This window comes from Lucilia sericata, unplaced genomic scaffold (genome assembly GCF_015586225.1).
Source record: "Lucilia sericata isolate MDLA Ls3-8-SP2 unplaced genomic scaffold, ASM1558622v1 Contig000030F_arrow, whole genome shotgun sequence".
Classification (NCBI taxonomy): Eukaryota; Metazoa; Arthropoda; class Insecta; order Diptera; family Calliphoridae; genus Lucilia; species Lucilia sericata.
The window spans coordinates 208,742-232,673 of record NW_023994068.1 but is presented as its reverse complement, the minus strand read 5'-3'; the positions used below and the strand labels follow the sequence as shown (position 1 = coordinate 232,673).

The window sequence follows — 23,932 nt, the reverse complement described above, 5'->3', positions numbered from 1 at the left end:
ATATGCATGAACATTCGATCACTAAGACTTAATTTCATTCCTTTTCTTGCAACAATAAATAACATAATAAATAAAATCAAATTCATAATCTTACTTGAAACTAATAAACTGATAATGAAAACAATTTTTATACAATCAAAGCTTCAATTCAGTATTCTTTAACAGAGAACACAGAGGTGGAGGCATTGCGGTTTATATTGCAGAAGACTTAATATTTAAGAAAATTTCTTGAATAGCAAACTCTTTTGAAATAATACAACTTGATATAAATATTAACAATAGAACACTTTCTTTAGTCGCAGTGTATCGTCCCCCTCATGAAAATGTGCCCATATTCATCAACGAGCTCGATACAATCATAAACAAAATAAAGGAAAAACAAGAGATTATAATAGTAGGAGATATAAACATAGACACATTAAAAGTAAACAACACAACAACAACATATCTCAACATGATCATGTACAATGGATTGCAATGTATGATTAACGAAAGTATAAGTGTTGCTATTAAAAGAGAAACAAGCACGTGTATTGATCATCTCTTTTACAGAGCTAGTAAAACAAAAACAATACAACATGCTTTAATAATTACAACTAATATATCTGATCAATACTCACTTTTTTATTGTATGTGCGAAGAGAACGTAAACAAACAGAGTCAACCAACCGCAATTAGCCAGGGGCCACTATTTAACAATTTTAAAATTAACAAAAAAAATACAAGAAACCAATTGGAATATGGTAATGAACCAAATATCAAATACAAATCAATTATATAACGAAGCGTATGCATTATTAAAGGAAATATACCAAAACTCAACAAAAACTCAAAAGTCAAATAAAAAAGATCTATAAATCCTTGGATTAGTAATAAGATTGTAATATACTGTGATACTAGGGATAAACTTTATAAAAAATGGAAAAATAATCCTAAAAATAAACTATACGAACAAGAATACAAAACATTTAGAAACTTTGTGAATAAAAAAAAAAACAAGTAAGAAATTATAGTCGGGCGAGGCCGACCATATAATACCCTACACCTGTTACAAAAATGAAATGTGATTTTGTTTTCATAATAAAGCATTGTAGTTGAATTGTACCTTGCCTCAGATATACTTAAGCCATTTATTGTTGAATAAAATTGTGGACATTTAAGTCAAATTTTGAAGGGGGCTTTGTATAGGTGCTATGGTCAAATGAGACCCTATGATTATAAAATTCATGAGAGTCATCAAGGCTAGTATAGCATTTGGTTTTGCAGCTTTTTGTTGAGATACGAGTATATTAAACATAATTATGAATTTAAAAGCCCTATTCGTCGGGTTGGGGGCTAGGTGAAATAATGGACCGATGTTAACCATTTTTAATAGGCTTTGTCTCCGGTACCATAGAAGATCATGTGCCAAATTTCATTGAATTATCTTCAAAATTGCGACCTGTAGTTTGATTACAATGTTTACAAGCCCTATTCAGGGGTTCAGTTGTATGGGGGCTAGGTGAAATAATGGACCGATCTTAACCAACTTTTCAATAGGCTTCGTTCCTGGGACAATAGAAGATCATGTACCAAGTTTCATTGAATTATCTTCAAAATTGCGACCTGTAGTTTGATTACAAGGTTTACATGGACAGACAGAAAATGATTCTAAGCCGATTGGTATACTTTAAGATGGGTATAGGACCAATATTATTGTGCGTTACAAACATCAGCACAAACCCAATATACCCTCCCCACTAAAGTGGTGTAGGGTATAATAATTTATGAGAAAAATAACTATTATTGAAAAAAGTTCTTTGAAAACAGAAATGATATTCGCGCAACATGGCAATTATTAAATGAAATGGTAAAAAAACTAACGATATTGATGATTTTATAATAAAAAACTTTAAAAATGAGAATCTAAATAATATTACAAATAATTTTGCACTGAATTTTAATCTAAACGTGAAAAACTAATACACAATTGTGACATTAAAACGATTAATAATACACATAACAACGTTTTAAACTCTATTTACGTTGATTATACTAATGAAGTCGAAATTTGCAATATCTTGAAAACATTAAATATTCGAAGAGGTTCTGGAATTGATGGTTTAAGACCAATGGACCTCAAAAATAATGCCACTTTGTTAACAACCATTATTACCAAATTGATCAATTCAAGCCTAGAACAGGCCGTAGTACCAAATTTGCTAAAAACATCAATTGTAAGGCCAATATATAAAAACGGAGATAAAATGGACTTTAGTAATTATAGACCTATAGCTATTCTATCTGTAGTTGATAAAATTCTCGAAGAAGTTGTGGTCAAAAAACTTACCGATTTTTTGCAAAAATATAAAATTATAAACAAAAACCAATTTGGTTTCCAAAAAAAACGAAAATATTAATAAATTACTAGGAAAGTTTTTAACCTACATAAATGAATGCTTAACTAATAGTATGCATTTTTTAGTTGTTTTCATTTACTTTAGCAAGGCGTTTTATACATTATCGCACACTAAGTTGCTTGAAATTTTAGAAAGAAATGGAATACGAGGAAACTTCTTAAAAAGGTTTAAAAGTTATCTGGAATGCAGATCATACCGTGTTAAAATAAAAGGCAAACTTAGTAATGAAATAACGTATGATTGTGGAGTACCACAAGCGTCGAAGCTCGGTCCTATACTTTATATAATATACGCAAACGATATGCTAAGAAGCTTAAACAATACAACATTCGCATATGCTGATGACACAGCCATAGTTGTTGCTGACAAAAATATATCAAACGCGACAGAAGCTATGCAAAAACAATTAAATATTGCAACCAAATGGTCTCATGATAACGGCCTGATCATCAATGTAAATAAAACAAAAGCCATGCATATTAAGCCCCCACATCTCCTAAACACAAATATTAAACTAACTTTCCACACCACAGAATGTCTTCATAAAAACACGAATAACAGCACCTATCAAAGAGACCCATGTTCAACCGTAATAGAAATAGTCAACTCATACAAGTACCTGGGAATCTACGTCGATAGCAATTTCAAATGGAAAACCCACATTGAAAACTTGCAGAAAAAAACTAAGAAAAACGTCATACATGCTGTATCATCTAAGCCATACCATATAGCGTATTACGCCAGGCACATTTCTCATTGTCTGAATCGTACATAAGACATGGCATAGCTGCATGGGGAAAAGTTAAATATAATAGCACGCTGCAGTAATCACAGGATCAGATACTAAAAATTTTATGGAAACAACAACAATATAACAACGACAACTACTCAACGGATGTCAACACACAAAGCAACAACAGTCAAAATCAAATCAGCCTAGCAAAAGCTACAAATGTTCTAAACGTCAATAATATTTATCACACTACGATAATAAAAGAATTTGCCGACAACCCCAATTTCTTGAAACACATCGATCATACATACAACACAAGAGGAAGATCACAAGGGAGATATAAAGTCAATCGCTTTCTCAACGAATACGGGAGAAACACTCTTCCTGTTACATTACCAGCTATTCTCAATAAAATACCAACCCATATATTAAATAATAGAAATAAATATCTAAAAATCAAACAAATAAAGAATTTTTTAATAAACTTGCAATGAGCTAAATATAACGAAATATTAATAAAAATAATAAAAACAAGTAAGAGTGCTATATTCGGCTGTGCCGAATCTTATATACCCTTCACCATAGTGTATTTAAAAATTCATTTTTCCGACTATATCATTATTATAGCAATAGCAAAACATAATGAACAACAACAACGCTAAACGAAATAAACACACAAAGAAATACACAAGGTAGTAAACCCAACAGACATCCAAACATACGAAACGAAATACAGAAAAAAACAAAATACACAACGCAATGAAACCAACAGACATCCAATCATACGAAATTCAATACACCAAGAAAACAAAAACAATATAGTATATTGAACAATCCTATATATATATATAAAACAGACTGTTTGTTTGTTACGCTTTCACGGCAAAACGACTCAACCGATTTACATGAAATTTGGCATATCGATAGGTCTAAGTTCGGGAAAAAACTATAGGCAATATAAAAGATCTTTATCCGATGTCACGCCCCTTTTTACGCCCACTTTTTCGTTTTGTTTGTTACGCCTTCACGGCAAAAGTATTACAACAACATACATACATACATACATACATACATACATACATACATACATACATACATACATACATACATACATACATACATACATACATACATACATACTACATACATACATACATAATACATACATACATACATACATACATACATACATACATACATACATACATACATACATACATACATACATACATACATACATACATACATACATACATACATACATACATACATACATACATACATACATACATACATACATACATACATACATACATACATACATACATACATACATACATACATACATACATACATACATACATACATACATACATACATACATACATACATACATACATACATACATACATACATACATACATACATACATACATACATACATACATACATACATACATACATACATACATACATACATACATACATACATACATACATACATACATACATACATACATACATACATACATGAGTTATTTGTAGAAGTTTTTATCAAAAAATTACAAAATAAAAAGTCGACACGGGCAGGGGTTGAACTCACAACCATCGATCTGTCCCGGTTGCCTTTAGAGTCTAGCTTCAAATAATGATCTTTGTTTCTGTTTGTCTAAAAATAGGCATTTGCTAACGTGTGATAAAAAATGAAACAAATTGAAAGTAAGAACTGAAAAAAGTAACTGTTTTATTTCTAGACTTTACTTATAAAGGAAGTCATTATAAAATATTTTGTTGACTTTACTTACAAAGTGATGCATTAAGAAGTTGTTATTAGTACTTCTCATAAATGGAGCATAGGGTAAGCAGCCGCGCTAGGATTAATAGTAGCTGATTAAGAACCCGGGTTCGAATCCCAGCTGGAGAGAACAATTTTTTTAGTTTTTTATTTCCCACATATTAACGATCAAATAAAAATAGGCAATTGGGAAATAGTAACTGTTTTATTTGTTTTTTTTTTTTTTTTTTTATTTTTTTTTTCTAAAATATGCTTTAAAGAAGTTGTTATTTTTAAAATTATAACAAAAGCTTTTGTACGGGAAAAAATGGCAACGAGCTAGACCAGGGCTCGAACCAACGATCTCTCAGTTTGGATTTTTAGTCCGCTGACATACCCGCAACACTACCGATCAGCTATTTTATCCTTTGCCAACTAAAAATGTATATGTTTAAAATTGTCGTACGCAAATAAACCATTTATATAAAAATTTTGTTAAATTAATAATATAATTTCTTGATAACTTTAAATAAAAGTGTTTTAAAATGTTTTTAAACTAAAAATAATTATAAGTGGTTTTAAAAGTGAAATTAGAATGCCTAGAAGAAAAAAATCAAACCTCACAAAAGTAACTAAACGTGCCATTGCAATGCGAAATCTTAGGAGTTTAGAAACATCCCAACAAACACAAGAGCGACTTTCAAGTCAATCTGATCGTCAACAATTGTATAGAGCTACCGAAACATCAGCTCAAGCTGAAGCTCGCAGAAATGCAGAGCTACGTCGTCAGCATTTGTCAAGGGCTGCTGAAACCGATGAAGCACGTAGTAATCGGTTATCACAGAATGCCCAAAGACAATCCGCAGCAAGGAATATTGAAACTTCCGAAGAAACCAACGATCGACTTTCTCAGCAAGCCAAACGACAGGCGTCAATAAGACGTTCTGAAACTCCTGATGAAACCAAGAACCGACTTTCTCAACAGGCGCAACGTCAGGCGGCATTACGCGCTTCAGAAAGTCTCGACGAAGCTGATAATCGACTCTTCGAACAGGCGCAACGTCAGGCGGCATTTCGTGCTTCGGAAACTCCCCACGAAGCTTACAATAGGCTCTCCCAACAGGCGCAACGTCAGGCAGATTAAGAAGCCTTGAAACAAGTGATGAAGCAAATTTACGGCGAATGCGTGTAGCTGAGAGTATGGCGACACGGCGACGTAATTTTAAAAGACTAAGTTGGTTAGCTTTTAATTGCGCTGCTTTTGAATACGATAGCACTCTTGATTACAAAAATCATAATCAAATAGGCCTAATGGGAGAACAATGCTCATACTGTTCAGCATTAAAATGGAAATGTGAAACCCCAGGTTTATACTGCAATTCAGGTAAATTAAAAAAAGCAATCACAAAGACCAAAGTTATATAGTTTAGATGAATGTATGTATATTAAAATTTAGAATATTACTATATCTAAAAATAGATCGTGTGTATCATATTTTCCCAATAATAACACCTTTAGATTAACATTAGTAATACCATAAACGTCTAAGAAACTGTAAAATATTCGAAAAATATATTATGTTAGAAAGAATGACAAATTTTGAATAAAAGCACAAATCATATATTTCAAACATTCTTACCAAATACGTATACTATATTAAGAAAATCATACATAAGTCAGTTTTCGAAATGAATAACAAAAAAAAAGCATAGTTATTGTTAAAATAAAATTGGCAGTATGTTTTAATATGTATGTATATAGCACAATTTTCTACTTGTAAAAACTCCTAACAATTTGTAAAAACCTTTTTATCACAGATAGATAAACCTACTTTGAAGAAAATGTTTAAATGCAAAGTTTTTTTATTAATAAAAGAACTAATAATTTTAATTCGACTTTTCTATCAATGCAATTATGTCTCTCTATATTTAAATCTTTGTTTATCTCTGAATTAACACATAAAAAGAAAAAGGCTAAATTTGTAATGAAATGAAGATTGTAGTAAACACAACATAACATCTATAAATATTATACATAATTATAGGAAAAACAAGCTATAAACGGAACATGTAGTAAGCAGCTACACTAAGCTTCGCAGGAAACATTTGAGTGTCCAGGTTCAAATCTCATCTGAGAAAATCTTTTTATTTTTTCTTACCTATACATACAAATCGTTTGCATAAAATTAAGACGATTTTTTAAAAACATTTTTATTACATAACATAAAACATAAATAAATTTCATTTTTACTGATTCAATAACGTTTTTTTTAGAGTTTTGTTTTTATGTCAGTAAATCGAACACAACAAAAAAATGTTGCCATGCCCATCATTCGCATACAACAATTCAGTCAAATTTTGGTTTGAATTCAATATACATACAAATTTTTATACAAAATTGTTATAAGTAGTTTCAATAAGTTTGTGCCATAATATCCTTAAATTCAATAAAACACGTATCCATATCAGTAACTGTATTTGTTTTAATGTCAGTTTAAATTTAAATAACTTTCTTTATTTATTGTTTTCGAAAAATAATAGTTTGAAAATATTGCGGTTTTTTATTAATGTGTTTAAAAAATAGTTGTTAATTCACAATCAAGTTGTATGTTGTAGCTACTAAAATATAGCAACAGTGTTTGTGAAACGAATTTTGCGGCAAGTCAATCGTTTGTGTTTTCAAAGAGAAAAAAATAATCAAAACATATGAAAAAATGTCGTAGGAGTTGTATAGAGATTTCGCATAAAAAATACCAACAACATTGTTATGACTATTGTAGAAGCTGCTGACATTATACTCATACAACGTTACAACATCGATTGTGAATTGAACAAGTATATTTTTATTAAGAAAAGTCTAGAAATGTTATCAATGAACAATTTACAGAACTGAGTACTTGATTTTACGAATTTCGTGATACAGTTTTACTTATTTAAAAAATTTTTGATCGAGAGGATATTGCACAAATAGAAAAAATAATTAAACAATAAAAATTAGGTTTTTATATTAGAAAACTATTTTTTTTTTTCAATTATAAAAATTAATATTATCAGCATAAAATGTTGAAATGACTATGATTAAAGAGGAATGAAAATCTTGCACAACAACTATGAAACCGTATGGTAAGGTTATTGCACATCATAACAATGTAAGATAACACTATTTGTGAGGTAGGGTGTTGAAAAATATTCCTTTCAACAAAACATTATTTTGATTTGACACATTTTTTATTAAATTTGTTAATCTTGCTTTAGTTATTTTTTTCTTTATAAATTTCGGGAATAAAAACTTCATAGACATTGCATATTAGATTAAAAATGCAAGAACAATGAAATTAATGTTTTCTTTCGTGCAGTACATTTTTCCAATATATTAATTTTCTTGCTATATCGATTTAAAATAAAAATTGTAAGTCCTAAAGATGTGAGTCAGATTTTAACTAAAGTTTTTTTTGTAAATATGTATCGTTATTTCCAAATTTTGTTTTAAAATAAAAATTGTAAGTCCAAAAGATGTGAGTTAGATTTTGACTAAAGTTTTTTTTAAGTATGTATCATTATTCTCATATTTCGTTTTGCATATTAATAAAATTAATGTTTATTTCAAAAATAATTTTTATCAAGAGAATATTAAATTCTTTTATATTTCATTAAAATATATCTACACAGAAAAATCCTGGTATAACGAATATCACTTTAACGCAGGTTTAAGACTTCTCTTTTTAGGCAAATAAAATTAGAAGTATGTAATTAAATTCATTCTCATAAAAGTATATAAATAGGATTTTTTTAATTTCTTTATGATATTTTTCTTGATATATATTATTTTCCCTGCTATTTGTTACTCTTTCGATACAGATATTTGTGATAATATTGATTTAAAAAAAAAACATATTTTTTATTCTTAAGCGACGCGAAATTAATCTAATGAATATTACCTTAACTAAAGTTTCATTGCTTTCATCACTGTATTCGTAACAAACTTAGTTAGTAAACAAGATTTCCTACCAATAACAATTTCTCAATACGACTAAAGACTAATAATTAACTGCATATCACAATTTCATTTCATACACATTTTACTATCCATTATTCCAATAACACATTTCAGGCAAAATTTCACTTCCTGTTTTGCAAGAACCTCCCCCAACTTTAAGATCACTCCTTCTTAACGATACTAATGACTCCAAACATTTTTTAAAAAACGTTCGCAAATATAACTCTTCCTTCAAAATGACTTCCTTTGGGGCAGATAAAGATGTTTCGCTTCCAGGCTTTTCTCCTACTTTTGCAATACAGGGACAGATTTATCATAGAATCGAATCAATTTTTCCTGTAGACAATCAACAAGCTACATTTATGCAAAATTATGTTCCAAACAAAAAAGTTTCATGCGTAGATTTGTATGCATTTCATATGATGGTGCGCCGTAATAATTTTAATTTGTTGCTTCGATATAATCAACTTTTGCACCAATTTTTTGTAGACATGTATGTCAAAGCTGAGAGTGAGCGACTCCGATTCATATTGCATAATCAGCGAAAGCTCCGATCTGAATCATATATTCATATGCAAGATGCTGTCAGTAATGATGGCAATGTTAGCGCGAACGATATAGGACAGTTAACAATATTACCATCGTCATTTATTAACAGCCCTCGCTATTTACACCAATATACCCAAGACGCATTTGCTTATGTTCGATCATACGGAAGACCAGATCTATTTTTAACATTTACATGTAATCCGGGATGGAAGGAATTTAGTGAAGCGTTAATGCCAGGACAAAAATGTTCAGATAGGCATGATTTGATTGCACGCATTTTCCGTCTAAAAGTTCAAAAATTTGTTGCCATTCTCACAAAAGTAAACATTTTTGGAGATCACCAGTGCTTCATGTACTCAATTGAATGGCAAAAAAGAGGTTTACCACATGTTCATTTGTTACTTTGGCTAAAAGTTAAAATTAGGCCAAACCAAATAGACGCTATAATTTCAGCAGAAATACCTAACCCTGAGATGGATAAAGGTCTGTATGATATTGTGGTGAAAAATATGATACATGGACCATGTGGTAGTTTTAATCCAACACAGTGATGCCAGGAGATTTTTTTCAGAAATCCCTACGCTTATGAGAAAAAATCCCTTTTTTCCCTACACCCACTTTTTATTTTCCCTACATTTTTCCCTACACTACTTTTTTCCAAGTTTATCTTAAAAAAATACAAAAATAACATAAAAAACTAAAATATTAGCTCTGTTTTATAATTTACACACATATATATATATATATATATATATATATATATATATACACTATCGGACAAAATAAAGTGCAAAAGTACTCATGCTATATTCTTTCATCGAAAAATCGGTTAAATGATTATTGAATATGGAAATTTTTTTCAAAATCATTTAGTTAATATACAACGCTACAATAATAACAATAAAACTAAATTATTGTAATTACAATTTTTCTGTAAAACTTCTAAAATTAAAGTAAATTAAATTTTTTTGTCGGACAAAATAAAGTGTAAATTTTATATATCATTATTTAAATTTCTTGTATATCAAAATTTTTTATCTATTTTGGTTCTGATTTGAATATCTGGATCTACTTAAGCCATTTTGGTAATTTTGTTCACCATTGTTATTCGCAATCGCCTTTCCTTCCCCTTGCTTTTCGCATATGATTATTTTCAAAAGAAATCCGTTTTTGATCACTATTTCATCGGAATTTTTTGATCAATTGTGGTCCAAAATTAATCTATTGGATTTAGGGCGGTGCTCTGAGCAACTTATTTAAATTTTCAGTGTTCTTTCCTACAGTAATGCTATTTTTTAACTTTATCAAGCGCTTAAGCTTATTATCTTTCCGAGATATAAAGTTGCCCAAGTCCATTTCGAAGGCACTGATCTTAAGATTTGACTGTAATATGCTCACATAGTGTTCACTAGAGCTTTTTGAATAAATTTCCCCTAGGTTCCCCACAGCTAACATTAAAAGTTAAACACATACGAAGAGTCAACTGACCCATACGTTCAATCTTTCACCAACACATTTAAAAGCATGGAAATTTTTTTTCGGGTTTAGTATTTAATTTTGTATTTTTTACCTCAAATTTGCGTAGATAGTCAGATGAGTCCTAATTTGTACCGAAAATTTTAAAATGTCGACAATGAGTGTGAGTTAAACCCTTCAATATACAATATTTTAAAAACAATACCCCAGGTTTTAAACATTATGGTGGGGGGCTATCGGTATTGGTACATTATTCAACCTTAGGAGCGGGAATCTTAGTGAAGATGGAGTAAACAATAACAATTGAGCAATTCACGAGCGTATTTAATAATTTTTTTTAAATAAATGCCGTAAAAATGGATTTGGGACACTTAATGCCTCAACAGATTTATGACTTCAAACACACGACAAAGGTTAAAAACATTACTGTAAGAAAAAAAAACACTGAAAAATTGGAATGACCTACTCAGACCATCGCCCTAAATCCAATAGATTAATTTTTGACCACAATTGATAAAAAATTCTGCTGAAATAGCGAACAAAAACGGATTTCATTTGAAAATAATCGTATGGGGGAAAGCAAGGGGAAGGGAAGGCGATTGCGAATAATAATGGTAAAAAAATTAAAAAAATGGCTTAAGTAGATCCAGATATTCAAATCAGAACCAAAATAGATAAAAAATTTTGATATACAAAAAATTCAAATAATGATATATAAAATTTACACTTTATTTTGTCCGACAAAAAGGTGAATTTACTTTAATTTTGGATGTTATACAGAAAAATTTTAGGTGGAATGATTTTGTTTTATTGTAATTTTTGTAGCATTGCATATAAACTAAATGAATTTTAAAAAATTCCATATTCAGTAATCATTTAACAGATTTTTCGCTGAAAGAATATAACATGAGTACTTTTGCACTTTATTTTGTCCGATAGTGTATATATATATATATATATATATATATATATATATGTATTTTTTTAATTTTTAGGAATGAAATTTCTAGAATTAAAATTTTTAATTTTTTACTTTCAATTTTACATCATACAAATCTCCCAACCCTGACTCTTCAGTATAGATTAAAAAAAACAAGACAGTATCACGATTCGATGTTAAAAATTTATTTAATGTGCCCCCAGTTTACTTTTGCGTTTACTTTTTGCGGTTTACTTTTATAAATTTTCAGAACATTAAATTATTTTTTTCAATCCTGAGTTACTGCATTAAGCCCCCGACTACTCTATCTATAAGGAGTCAGAATATATCGCCTTACAGGATTGGCATAATCCAAAAAAGTCGTTTCAAGAAAAATGGATATGAATATTTTATGACATTTAACTATTTTCTTTGATAACTTTTAAACAAATCAAGGGATTTTAAAAATCCAAATTCAGATAGTTGAGGTTAAATGTTTCTCATCTAAATTGAAATTCAATTTTTAGTTGTCTAATATTCACGAAAACATGGGTTTTAGTTTTTACGTTTACAAAAAAATCGATTTCACATCGAAAATAATAAACATATTAGAAATTTGATAAATCTATATGAAAGATTTTAGTATTTCGCATGTTTTGTAGCCCTCAGTTCAAGAAACCCGAATTTTGGATTATGCCAGGCTTGTAGCGATATGTCGGTACACATATTGTAGAAATTACAAGCGGAATTTTTACTAACGATACACTTAAAATTGATTTCATTTTTAATTTTAGAGTTTAATACATGAAAGAGTATATATTTAGTTGATAAAAACTATTAAATTTAAAAAATCCCTACAACTTGACAATAGTAAGAAATCTTTCCCTTTTTCCCTACACGTGAAATTTTTGAAAAAAATCCCTACAAAAAGGGAAAAATCCCTACACTTGGCATCACTGATCCAACATCACCCTGTATGAAAAATGGAAAATGCACAAAGAAATATCCCAGAGCATTTGTAAAAGAAACGCAACACAACGACAAGGGGTATCCATTGTACAGACGTAGAACAGTTGACGATGGTGGTCATACAACAACTATTAATATTCGTGGTGGTCAACAGAATATAGTTGTTAACAGCACTTGGGTTGTTCCGTATTCCCCGTTGTTGTCCAAAACGTTTAATGCTCATATTAACGTCGAATTTTGTAGTTCTGTACAGGCCATAAAATATATATGCAAGCATATAAACAAAGGAAGCGATCAAGCTATTTTTGACATTCAACAAGAACGCCGAAACGTAGATAATAAAAATGAAGTCTTATCGTATCAAGCGGGACGCTATATTAGTAGTAATGAGGCAGTATGGCGCCTATTTAGTTTTGCTCTACATAAAAGATACCCAAGTGTTACACATTTAGCTGTACATTTGGAAAATGGTCAAAGAGTGTATTTCACTGAACAAAACTTCCAACAAAGAGTAACCAGTCCGCCAAAAACAACGTTAATGTCATTCTTTGATTTATGTCGAGTTGATCCTTTTGCAAAAACACTTTCATATCCCGAAGTTCCGCGTTATTATACTTGGAATACGTCATCTAAAGAATGGAAGCGTCGTAAAATTGGTACTTCAGTAAGCAACTGGCCTGGCATAAAGGCAGGTGATGCCCTTGAACGTGTATATACTATACATGTAACAAATTTAGAGTGCTATTGCTTAAGAATGCTTCTCAATGTTATCAAGGGACCAACATGTTTTAGAGATCTAAAAATAATCAATGGTCGAGAATGCGAAACATTTCGTGAAGCCTGTGAAGTACTAGGGTTAATGGAAAATGACAATCAATGGGATTTGGCAATACAAGAAGCAGTTATTTGTTCCTTTCCATGTAAACTAAGGGAGTTGTTTGCAATTTTAATAGCTAATTGCGGTATATCAAAACCTATGGAACTGTGGCTGCGTTATAGAAATGATCTGTCTGAAGATATTCTCCGTAGAAGACAAATTAATAATAATTATGCTACATTTGATGATGATGTTTACAACGAGTCTCTAATTTTAATTGAGGACAAAATAATACTGATGGTGGGTAAAGATTTAAGGGAATTTGGAATCCCGCGACCAGTCAGAATGCAAAATGTATCTAATGTACTTTCAAGAGAATTTAGTTACGATATTGACGCTATTAATGCTGAAATTGCGGAAAAAATGCCCAAATTATTGCCTGAACAAAAAGAAGTTCTCGAGAAAATATTGGCACAAATAGATAGGGATAATGGCGGTATATTCTTTTTGGATGCTCCAGGTGGGACAGGCAAAACTTTCCTCTTAAATCTTTTGTTAGCTAAAATCCGAAAAGACTCCAACTGCTTCTTCAGGCATTGCGGCAACTCTTCTCAGTGGTGGCAGAACTGCACACTCAGTTTTCAAATTACCGGTAAAGTTGGAACAAGCTGAATCTGCCACTTGCAATATAAGTAGAAATAGCAATCTAGGCGCTTTACTGCAAAAATGCAAATTGCTGGTGTGGGACGAGTGTACAATGGCACATAAACATGCACTTGAGGCAATAAATAGAAGTTTGCAAGACATACGTAGTAGTCAAACGCTCATGGGTGGTTTGGTTGTTCTTCTTGCGGGAGATTTTCGTCATGATGAAATAAATGCTTGCTTGAAATCTTCATATCTTTGGAATGAAATTGAAAAATTAAGCCTAACCACCAATATGAGAGTTAAACTGTTTAATGACACAGCTTCCGGTGCATACGCAGAGGAGTTACTCAAAATCGGAAATGGAGAAGTTGTTAAAGACGTCAATGGTGAAATTTTATTTAAGCCAACGTTTTGCAATTTGGTATCTTCTGAAGAAGAACTTATTTCTAAAATTTATCCAGCTATTAATGATAACTTATGTAATGATGCTTGGTTATGTGAAAGAGCATTGTTAGCACCGACAAATAATATAGTGGATCACATTAATCATAAAATTCTGTGTATAATTTCTGGCGAAAGTAAAATTTATAAGTCCATTGATACTGTCGTTGATGAAGGACAATGTACAACATATCCACCCGAATTTCTCAACTCAATCGAGATGTCAGGAGTTCCATCCCATAAATTGGAGCTCAAAGTTGGTGTTCCAATAATTCTTATGAGAAATCTCAATGCACCAAAGCTATGTAATGGAACGAGGTTAAGAATAACTCACCTTAGCCCTAATCTCATTGGGGCAACTATATTAACAGGCTCAGCAAAGGGAGAAAATGCTTTTATTCCACGTATACCTATCAAACCAACAGAATTGCCATTTGACTTTAAACGGTTACAATTTCCGGTTAAATTTGCATTTGCAATTACCGTAAATAAGTCTCAAGGCCAAACATTAAAATTTGCGGGGTTACACTTAGAGACACCATGTTTTTCACATGGCCAATTGTACGTTGCATGCTCACGTGTTTCCAGTGGTCGAAATTTGTATATATTTACTCCAAACGGAAAAACAGTGAACGTGGTTTATAGAAGTGCTTTAAAATCGAGATGATAACTAAAAATAGAGTTTTTTAATAAAAATTTATATTGCAATTCATATTTAATCTGTTTTTTTTTTGGATTTGGGAAACCCGGGCAACGCCGGGTACAATCAGCTAGTATTGAATATACACAAGCCAATGAAACACACAGCCATCCAAACATACGAAATTGAATGTACCAAGAAACAAAAACAATATACACAAGGCAATGAAACACACAGCCATCCAAACATACGAAACGAAATACTCTAAAACAAAAACAAAATACAAAGGCAATGAATAAGCATTGTTGTTGTCGTTTATTTTTTATGGAATTTTCAGAGGTTGTCTCGGATTTTTGCTTATATCTCCGTTGTTTATGAACGGATTTTGCTGATTTTAAATAGGAAACTTCTCGAAAGCATGTCTGATAGAATTATTGAAGATTTGGATCCCGAAGATATCTGGGGTCTTCAGAAAACTGATTTCAACAGACAGACAGACGGACATGGCTTAATCGACTCCGATATCTATAAGGATTCAGAATATATATACTTTATGGGGTCGGAAAATTATATTTTGGAAATTACAAACGGAATGACAAACTTATATATACCCTTCTCACGAAGGTGAAGGGTATAAAAATAACACACACAGAAGTTTGAGTATAAAACGAAAATAAACATAAATGAAAACTTTTCTAGAATATCCTGCAGACAGGCTTAACAGCTTCGCGGGGAAGTAATAGAAAACTACAAGACATATGTCTGAGACTGAGACATCCTTATCAAAAGATAACATGGTCATCACACAGGAAGGAAGAGCAATCAATCTTGGAAATCCAAACTATGATGATATTTTATAATGAAATTTAACTATATATTTATATTAAATTTAATTATATTTTTATATAATATTTAACAATGTAAACTTCATCTCAAATATGCAATAATAAATAATAAAAAGTTTGAAAGTGAATATAAAACATTTCAGAACTTTTTAACCAAAAAAATTAATTTTGAAAAAAATAATTATTACAAAAACAAATTTATCGAAAATAGAAATAATATGCGTGAAACATGGCAATTAATTAATGAACTTATAGGAAAAAAACTACAAATATTGACAATCTTATACTAAATACTTTCAAAAATTATGATTTAAATAGTATTGTGAACAAATTTGCACTTAATTTTAATGAAAATGTTAAAAAATAATGCACGTTTGTAATATAAAAACATTGAATAATATAAGTAATAGTGTGAAAAACTCAATATACGTTGAACCCACAAATGAGGAAGAAATATATTACATTTTAAAATCATTAAACGTTAGGAAAAGTGCTGGTATTGACAGCATAAGAGCAAAAGATCTTACATCTAACGCTGCGAGATGTACGATATAACTATCAGGAAAAAGGTATTTCGCGGTATACCACAGGGTGGCATTTTGTCACCTTTACTCTGGGTTACCACGATTAATAGACTCCTAAGGACCCTAACTGAGAAAGGACTCTGACCTGTCTGTTATGCAGACGATGTCGTAATACTTTTAAAGGGAAAGGATCCAAATTACTTGTGTAGAAGAGCTGAGGTGGCTCTGAATACGGCCTTGAGCTGGGCTCAACCGAGAGGCCTCAATGTTAACCCGGCAAAAACGGAAATCTGTCTTTTCACAAGAAAGACAAAAATTTCTACGTATACTGAACCTTACTTCCTGGGCAAGAAGATACCAGTGACAGACAAAGTTAAGTACTTAGGTGTAATCCTCGACCGGAAATTAAAATGGAGACACCATATAGAGGATAGGATCAACAAGGCACATCGGTGCTGGGCGATATGTAGGAGAACTATAGGAATGAAATGGGGTCTTAGTCCTACTATGACAAATTGGCTTTATAAAAGTGTAATTAGACCAATTCTAGCTTATGCTTCAGTAATCTGGTGGACTGCTTTAGACAAAAAGAGCAATAACAAACTACTACAGGGAGTTCAGCGTACATGCTGCTTGGGTATAAGTGGTGCCATGTGTACTACTTCAACCAAGGCTCTGGAAACGTTGCTAGATATTCCACCCATTGAAACATATTTAAGTTATGAGGCGGCGCTTACAGCCGAACGGCTCTTTACTTTAGGCGAACTGGCCAAAAGCGGTTATAGGACACGTCATCAATGTATACTGGACACATTGGAAGGTTATACACAATCATCGGACGTGCCTGATCGTATACCAGACACAGAATATGTCGGAAACTTTGAATCGCTGATCCCAGATAGAATGTCTTGGTCAAGCGGAACATTATAGCAAATACCATTAGGAATCCGTTGTTACACGGATGGCTCTAAATTGGGGGACAAAGTGGGGCTCGGTTTCTATATTGAAGACCCAGAAATAGAAATATACCACCGTTTACCAAATCATAACACAAGCTTCCAGGCAGAAGTACGAGCAATAACGGAATGCGTAAATTGGATTAGAATAAATATGGTGCTCACAGCGCTTAATATATTTACCGATAGCCAGAAGGCAATTAGGGCGATATCAGGCGATAGAACTAAACCTAAGACCGTATTGGATTGTAAGAAAGCTTTAACTGAATACTCTCCCAGAGGTAAGGTTCACATCATATGGGTACCAGCCCACTCGGGAGTAGTCGGTAACGAAAGGGCGAATTAACCTGACAAACGCAAAACCATTCGACGCAACAAAAGCTGAACTAAAAATATGGGTGAGAGAATCCCATAAGGCCTCTTGGAATAATGAAACAGTGGGTAGAACCACGAAGATCCTATGGGGTGACCCTGATGAGAGCAAGACGAAAAATCTCCTCAAAATGAGCAAGTCTGAAGTTAGTATGATGGTACGTATTCTGAGTGGACACACAGGACTACGAGCACATCTATGCAAAATTGGACGAATGTAGAGCATGTGGAGAGGACATTCGTCGAAGTTAGATCCAAGTATCTTGGAAGTGATGTTATTCCGGAAATAACATTCCTGACTAACACTGATTGGAAGATTCTTAGGAATTACGTTCAGGAAACTGAGTTTCTGAACACTGAAAAATAATTCTTTCAGTTTTTTTTTTCATGATAAGGAGCGCACAACAGGCCCGACAGTGGCCTAGGTATATTTCTTCGGATTTGATGTAGTTACATCCTCCTATCGACCTACCTACATCTAACGCTAAATACTTAACACCGGTAATAACAAAATTTATAAACTCTAGTTTGGAACAAGCAATTGTACCAGATTTACTTAAGACATCGATAGTGAGACCCATATACAAAAGCGGAAGCCAAGCTAAGGTAAACAACTATAGGCCAATATCAATTCTATCAATATTAGAAAAAAAATCTTGAAGAAGTTATTGCAAGAAGACTTACGAATTACCTACAAATATACGAAATTATCAACGTAAACCAGTATGGCTTTCAAAAGGGTAAAAGCATTAACAAACTCTTAGGAAATGTTTCTACATACATTAACGGATACTTAAGTAAAAACATGCACGTACTGTCCTTATTCATAGACTTTAGTAAGGCATTTGACACTCTTACGCATAACAAGATGATTTTATTTTTGGAGAATATAGGCATTAGAGGTCACATTTTAAGTTGGTTTAAAAACTATCTTGAATATAGAACATACTTGGTAAAAGTAAACAATAAATTAAGCATAAAAATTGATTCTAATTGTGGAGTGCCCCAAGGATCGAAACTCGGACCAATACTCTACATCATATATGCAAATGAATTGATGAGTTGTTTGAAAAAAGGCTCAACGTTTGTTTATGCAGACGATACTGCAATAATTGTAGCCAATAAAAACTTAGCTAACGCAACGAAAGACATGCAAGAACAACTAAATATTGCTATGAAATGGTGCCATGACAATGGACTTATAATAAACGCGAGCAAAACAAAAATTATGCATATAAAACCTCCACATCTTGAATATTCAAATATTATATTAAAATACCATAACCTACAATGCTTACATAATAAATCTAAATACAACACAAATGATACTTGTACAACACTAATAGAAAAAGTCGACATATACAAATACCTTGGAGTATATATTGATAACAACTTTAAATGGAAAATCCAAATAGAAAATTTACAAAAGAAACTACGAAGATCAGCGTATATGCTCTTTCATTTAAGTAACTGTACTACCTACAATGTATTACGCCAAATTTCTCGCTAGAGGAATCCTATATCCGTCACGGAATAACCGCATGGAGAAATATGAAATATAGTAGCACCCTTCAAAAAACACAAAACCAAATCAGACACAAAACCAAAATTCAATGGAAAAACCGCCAATACAATACAAACTATAATAACAATATCCAACAAAATAACTACACATCTCAAAATAATAATATACACTACAATCTATATAACTACCAACAAACTAACAATACAAAGCAAACTAATAGCAATCAAAATACAGAACACAACACAATCCAAAATGGAAATATAATAAACTATACTATTAACAACAATAAAGCAACCTCAACAAATATTACAAAAGATCTACACGTACTAAGCCCCAGCTAGCATTTTTTGAAATTTTTGATCACATTCGAATCATTTATGACTCTTCTGCACGATTAAAATGATCATATATGCGCTCATTTTCTGATCATAAATGATACATTCGTCGGGACAAAATGGTACCCTACCCGCGACTCTTATAAACGAGTCTTTTATGAGCACTTCTAATCAGTTCTGACTCATTTTTTAATCTTTTTTGTGTCATTAATGAGCCGACCTACTGGTCCTTTTAAATTATTTTCGAATCATATTATAGTCATTTTTGAGTCTTTTCTGAGTAATTTTCATGTTTGTTACAGACAAATACAATACAACAGAAAACACTTTTTGATCTTCCGACTGCTCGAAATGTAACTACAAAATAAATTTATAAACAATTAAATTTCGAACACCTGGAAGACCTATTTGTGATTGCTGTACATTTTGTTATTGTTTTTCAAATAAATCAGATTTTAAACATTAATTGGAATTATTTAGACTAGACTTAGTGATTAGTCACCCAACTATTAAACATATAAAATTATTATAATTAAAGCATAATATAATTTCAATTTCTTTGACAGAAAATCGACTTTAAAAATATCACACAAATTGAAATACTTATACATTTAATTTTATAAACGAAATGAAAATTATATCAACTTATTTTAGGCCACAACAATTTTTTGCCAACTCTTCTAAAAGAGACTTTTCTAAGCCAATTTTCTAATCAGTTTCGACTCATTTTTGAATCGTTTTTGAGTAATTTTTAATAAGTTTTTAAAACCATCATATTTTAAACACCAGGATGATCTATTTATGAATGCTATACATTTTGTTATTGTTTTCCAAATAATCAGTTTTCAATCATATATCGGGATCATTTTCGAATCATTTTTTAAGCGCTCAACTTATTAATCACGTTTAGGTCATCAAAAGGAGTAAAAATGAGTCAGTTTACTGATTAATCATCCAACAATCTTCCAAATGCTAGCTGGGGCGTGAAAAACATATACTTTTCTACAATTGCGAAAGAATTCTATAATAACACCAAATACTTGAAGCCAATCAACCACATCCTTAATACCAGATACCGTTCCTAGGGAGGATTCAAAGTAGACCGATTTACAAATGAATATGGAATAAGCACACTGAATGTTATACTGCCAACAATACTAAATAAAATCCCTATAACTATAATAAATGAAACAAATTCTAAGAAACGAAATAAACTAATAAAAGAACATTTAATTAATTCACAAGCATAATGTAAAATAATTTAAAATTAATTCAAAATCGTAAAAACTGTAATATATTTATTTAAATATCTTATATATTTTGATTAAAAGGAAAATTGTACAAATGGAAAAAACTGAACTCAAACCTTACCTGCAGACAAGCAAAAGCTTTGCGGGTTTTAATCTTAAGAAACTTATGTAGATTTTTTTTTAATAAATAAATAAAATAAATAATGTTCTAAAAAAATTCTAGTTCAGTTCTAGTTCAATTCTTGTTCAGTTCTTGTACAGTTCTTGTTCAGTTCTAGTTCAGTTCAAGTTCAGTTCTAGTTTAGTTCTAGTTCATTTCTAGTTCAGTTCTAGTTCAGTTCTAGTTCAGTTCTAGTTCAGTTCTAGTTCAGTTCTAGTTCAGTTCTAGTTCAGTTCTAGTTCAGTTCTAGTTCAGTTCTAGTTCAGTTCTAGTTCAGTTCTAGTTCAGTTCTAGTTCAGTTCTAGTTCAGTTCTAGTTCAGTTCTAGTTCAGTTCTAGTTCAGTTCTAGTTCAGTTCTAGTTCAGTTCTAGTTCAGTTCTATTTCAGTTCTAGTTCAGTTCTAATTAATTTCTAGTTCGGTTCTAGTTAAGTTTTAGTATAATTTTTGTTCAATTCATTTCAGTGGGAGTTCAGTTCTAATTCATTTCGAGTTCAGTTCCAGTTAAAGTTTAGTTGTAGTACAGTTCTAGTTTAGTTTTAGTTAAATTTTTTTGTAAATTTCAGTTCTAGTACAGTTCTAGTCTACTTAATTTTTTTTATTTCTTTTCAGAGCATAATTATGCCCACTGTAATAAAGGTTAGGGTGGAGGCGGAGGAGGTGGCTCCAAGAAATAAAAGAAAAATTTTAATAGAAAAAGAAAGCCACCGGTGGTACAGTCTTTAGAGCTGTCTGCCCAGCCATCCACAAGCAGTCAGTCAACCGGAAAAATCAACAAAAGAAAGAAAATATTTAAAAATAAGGCCAAAGGTCCCTTAATAATGCCACCGGTGCAGTTCATGGAGCTAGCGGAACAAACGGAGATACCACCACTGCCTCCTACACAGCCACCTGAGCAGCCAACGCCAACTGCACATCATCCTGTAGAGCTGCAACCTGCCGCTGCCACATGCGCATCCAGCTTCACTACCGCCTCCGCCACCTGCATTATTTTTGTAATTCTTTATTTATTTGAATTGAATTTTATTGTTTTTATTAATATTTTTTAAGAATTAAAAATGTTTTTGTTTATAGAAAAATATATAAGTTATTTTGTTTTTTTGTAATATACGTTAGAGTGGGTCGGTCTCTATGGACAAAAAAAAGTTGTGTCAGTCACCCCCTAGGATTAAAGGTATGTTAATAACATTTCCAAAAATATAAAAAATATTTTTTGCCACGCCTAGAAATACCGCCCTTTTTGTTTTTTATATATTACGCCGCCATTTTAAGTCCGATCGTAAGATGTGATATCACTATATTTATAGCTTGACTGTAGCTATATTTCACCCTTAGAAAATTTTTTAATTCGACGTGATATTCTATGCGCGACTTCTGATATCTCGGATCCTTCCCCAAAATCTAAAATTGTGGCTATACTGGAATAAAGTACATTGAATTATATGAACTATTAGCTTTTAAAATGCTCACTTTTATGCATAAACACCTATTTTATAGATATTTGAAAATGTTCAAGTATTTATCAACCGTTCTCACAACAAACAATTAATTTGCCAGGAAAAACAGTCGAACATTTTTTAAATGAACTATATAAAACAGAAATCCTTTTCATTTTTTCAGTTACAAACCATTTCAGATCCTACTTCCTTTCAAAATAGCAGAAAGTTAACTATGTATGTATATCCTGCAGCAATATAGTGGTATAGCTATGTCCGTCCGACTGTCCGTCCATGTAAACCTTGTAAAACTATAAGTCGCAATTTTCCAAATAATTTGATGAAAATAGGCTCAAATATTTCATTTTACCAAAGGACGAAGTTGTTTGAAAATGGATTAAATTGGAGCTCTTAATTGTGGCTTGTCGTTATTTCCCTCTTAAACACTTCCATTATGATGAAATTCTGCATATCTAACTCCTATATGAACATAAATCCCTCCACCATATTTTGAGAGGATCGGTCTATAATTGATCCTAGCTCCCATATATAGTCTCTTTCAGAAAATCAGTTTTTCATCAGATTTCAGTATAAATGCTTTATTAAATAAGAAATCACATTTTAGATATATTCATAACTGGTATCATATGGTCGGCCATTCCCGATTATTTTTTTAATAGTAGTTATTTCAAGAACTTCTTTAAAAATATATAACTATTTAAGAAAAGTTAATCTATCATTAAATAAATTTATTACATTTTATAAAAATTAGTATAAACATTTTTGAAAATCGTTAAAAAAAAAAACAAGAAACATGCAAGTAATTGTATGGTAAAAACATGAAATCTATATATATAAAAATGAATGTGTGTTTGTTTGTATGTTTGAACGTTATAGACTACAAAACTGCTGAACCGATTTTCTTGAAATTTTCACAGCGTATTCCTGTATGTCTGGAATAGGTAATAGGCTACTTTTTATTTTGAAATTTCAAGTGGGCAAGGTGCCACGCCCATATTAGAAAATATTAAATCCGTATATTTGAGATAATATAACAGTTAGAGTCCTCAAATTTTGTCGGAGCCACTTTAGTGTCAATATGATTATTTAGGACAAAAAGTAGGCGGACTAGCATTAGGGGGCGTGGCACCTCCCATATAAATTAAAAAC

The 23,932-nt window shown here is 31.4% G+C and overlaps 2 protein-coding genes across 2 annotated transcripts; both read left to right on the top strand.

Annotated features, from left to right (window-relative positions):
• The first annotated feature begins 5,501 nt into the window (after window positions 1-5,501).
• LOC119611071 (uncharacterized protein C05D11.13-like) lies at window positions 5,502-6,050 on the top strand. The gene has a single exon (XM_037966531.1). It carries the CDS (start codon window positions 5,502-5,504, stop codon window positions 6,048-6,050), a length of 549 nt encoding a protein of 182 aa, XP_037822459.1.
• Window positions 6,051-12,822: 6,772 nt separating this feature from the next.
• Window positions 12,823-21,340, top strand: LOC119611061. Its single transcript, XM_037966520.1, has 3 exons — window positions 12,823-14,152; window positions 14,226-15,282; window positions 21,250-21,340. Exons 1-3 carry the CDS (start codon window positions 12,823-12,825, stop codon window positions 21,338-21,340), a joined length of 2,478 nt encoding a protein of 825 aa, XP_037822448.1.
• Window positions 21,341-23,932: the final 2,592 nt, after the last annotated feature.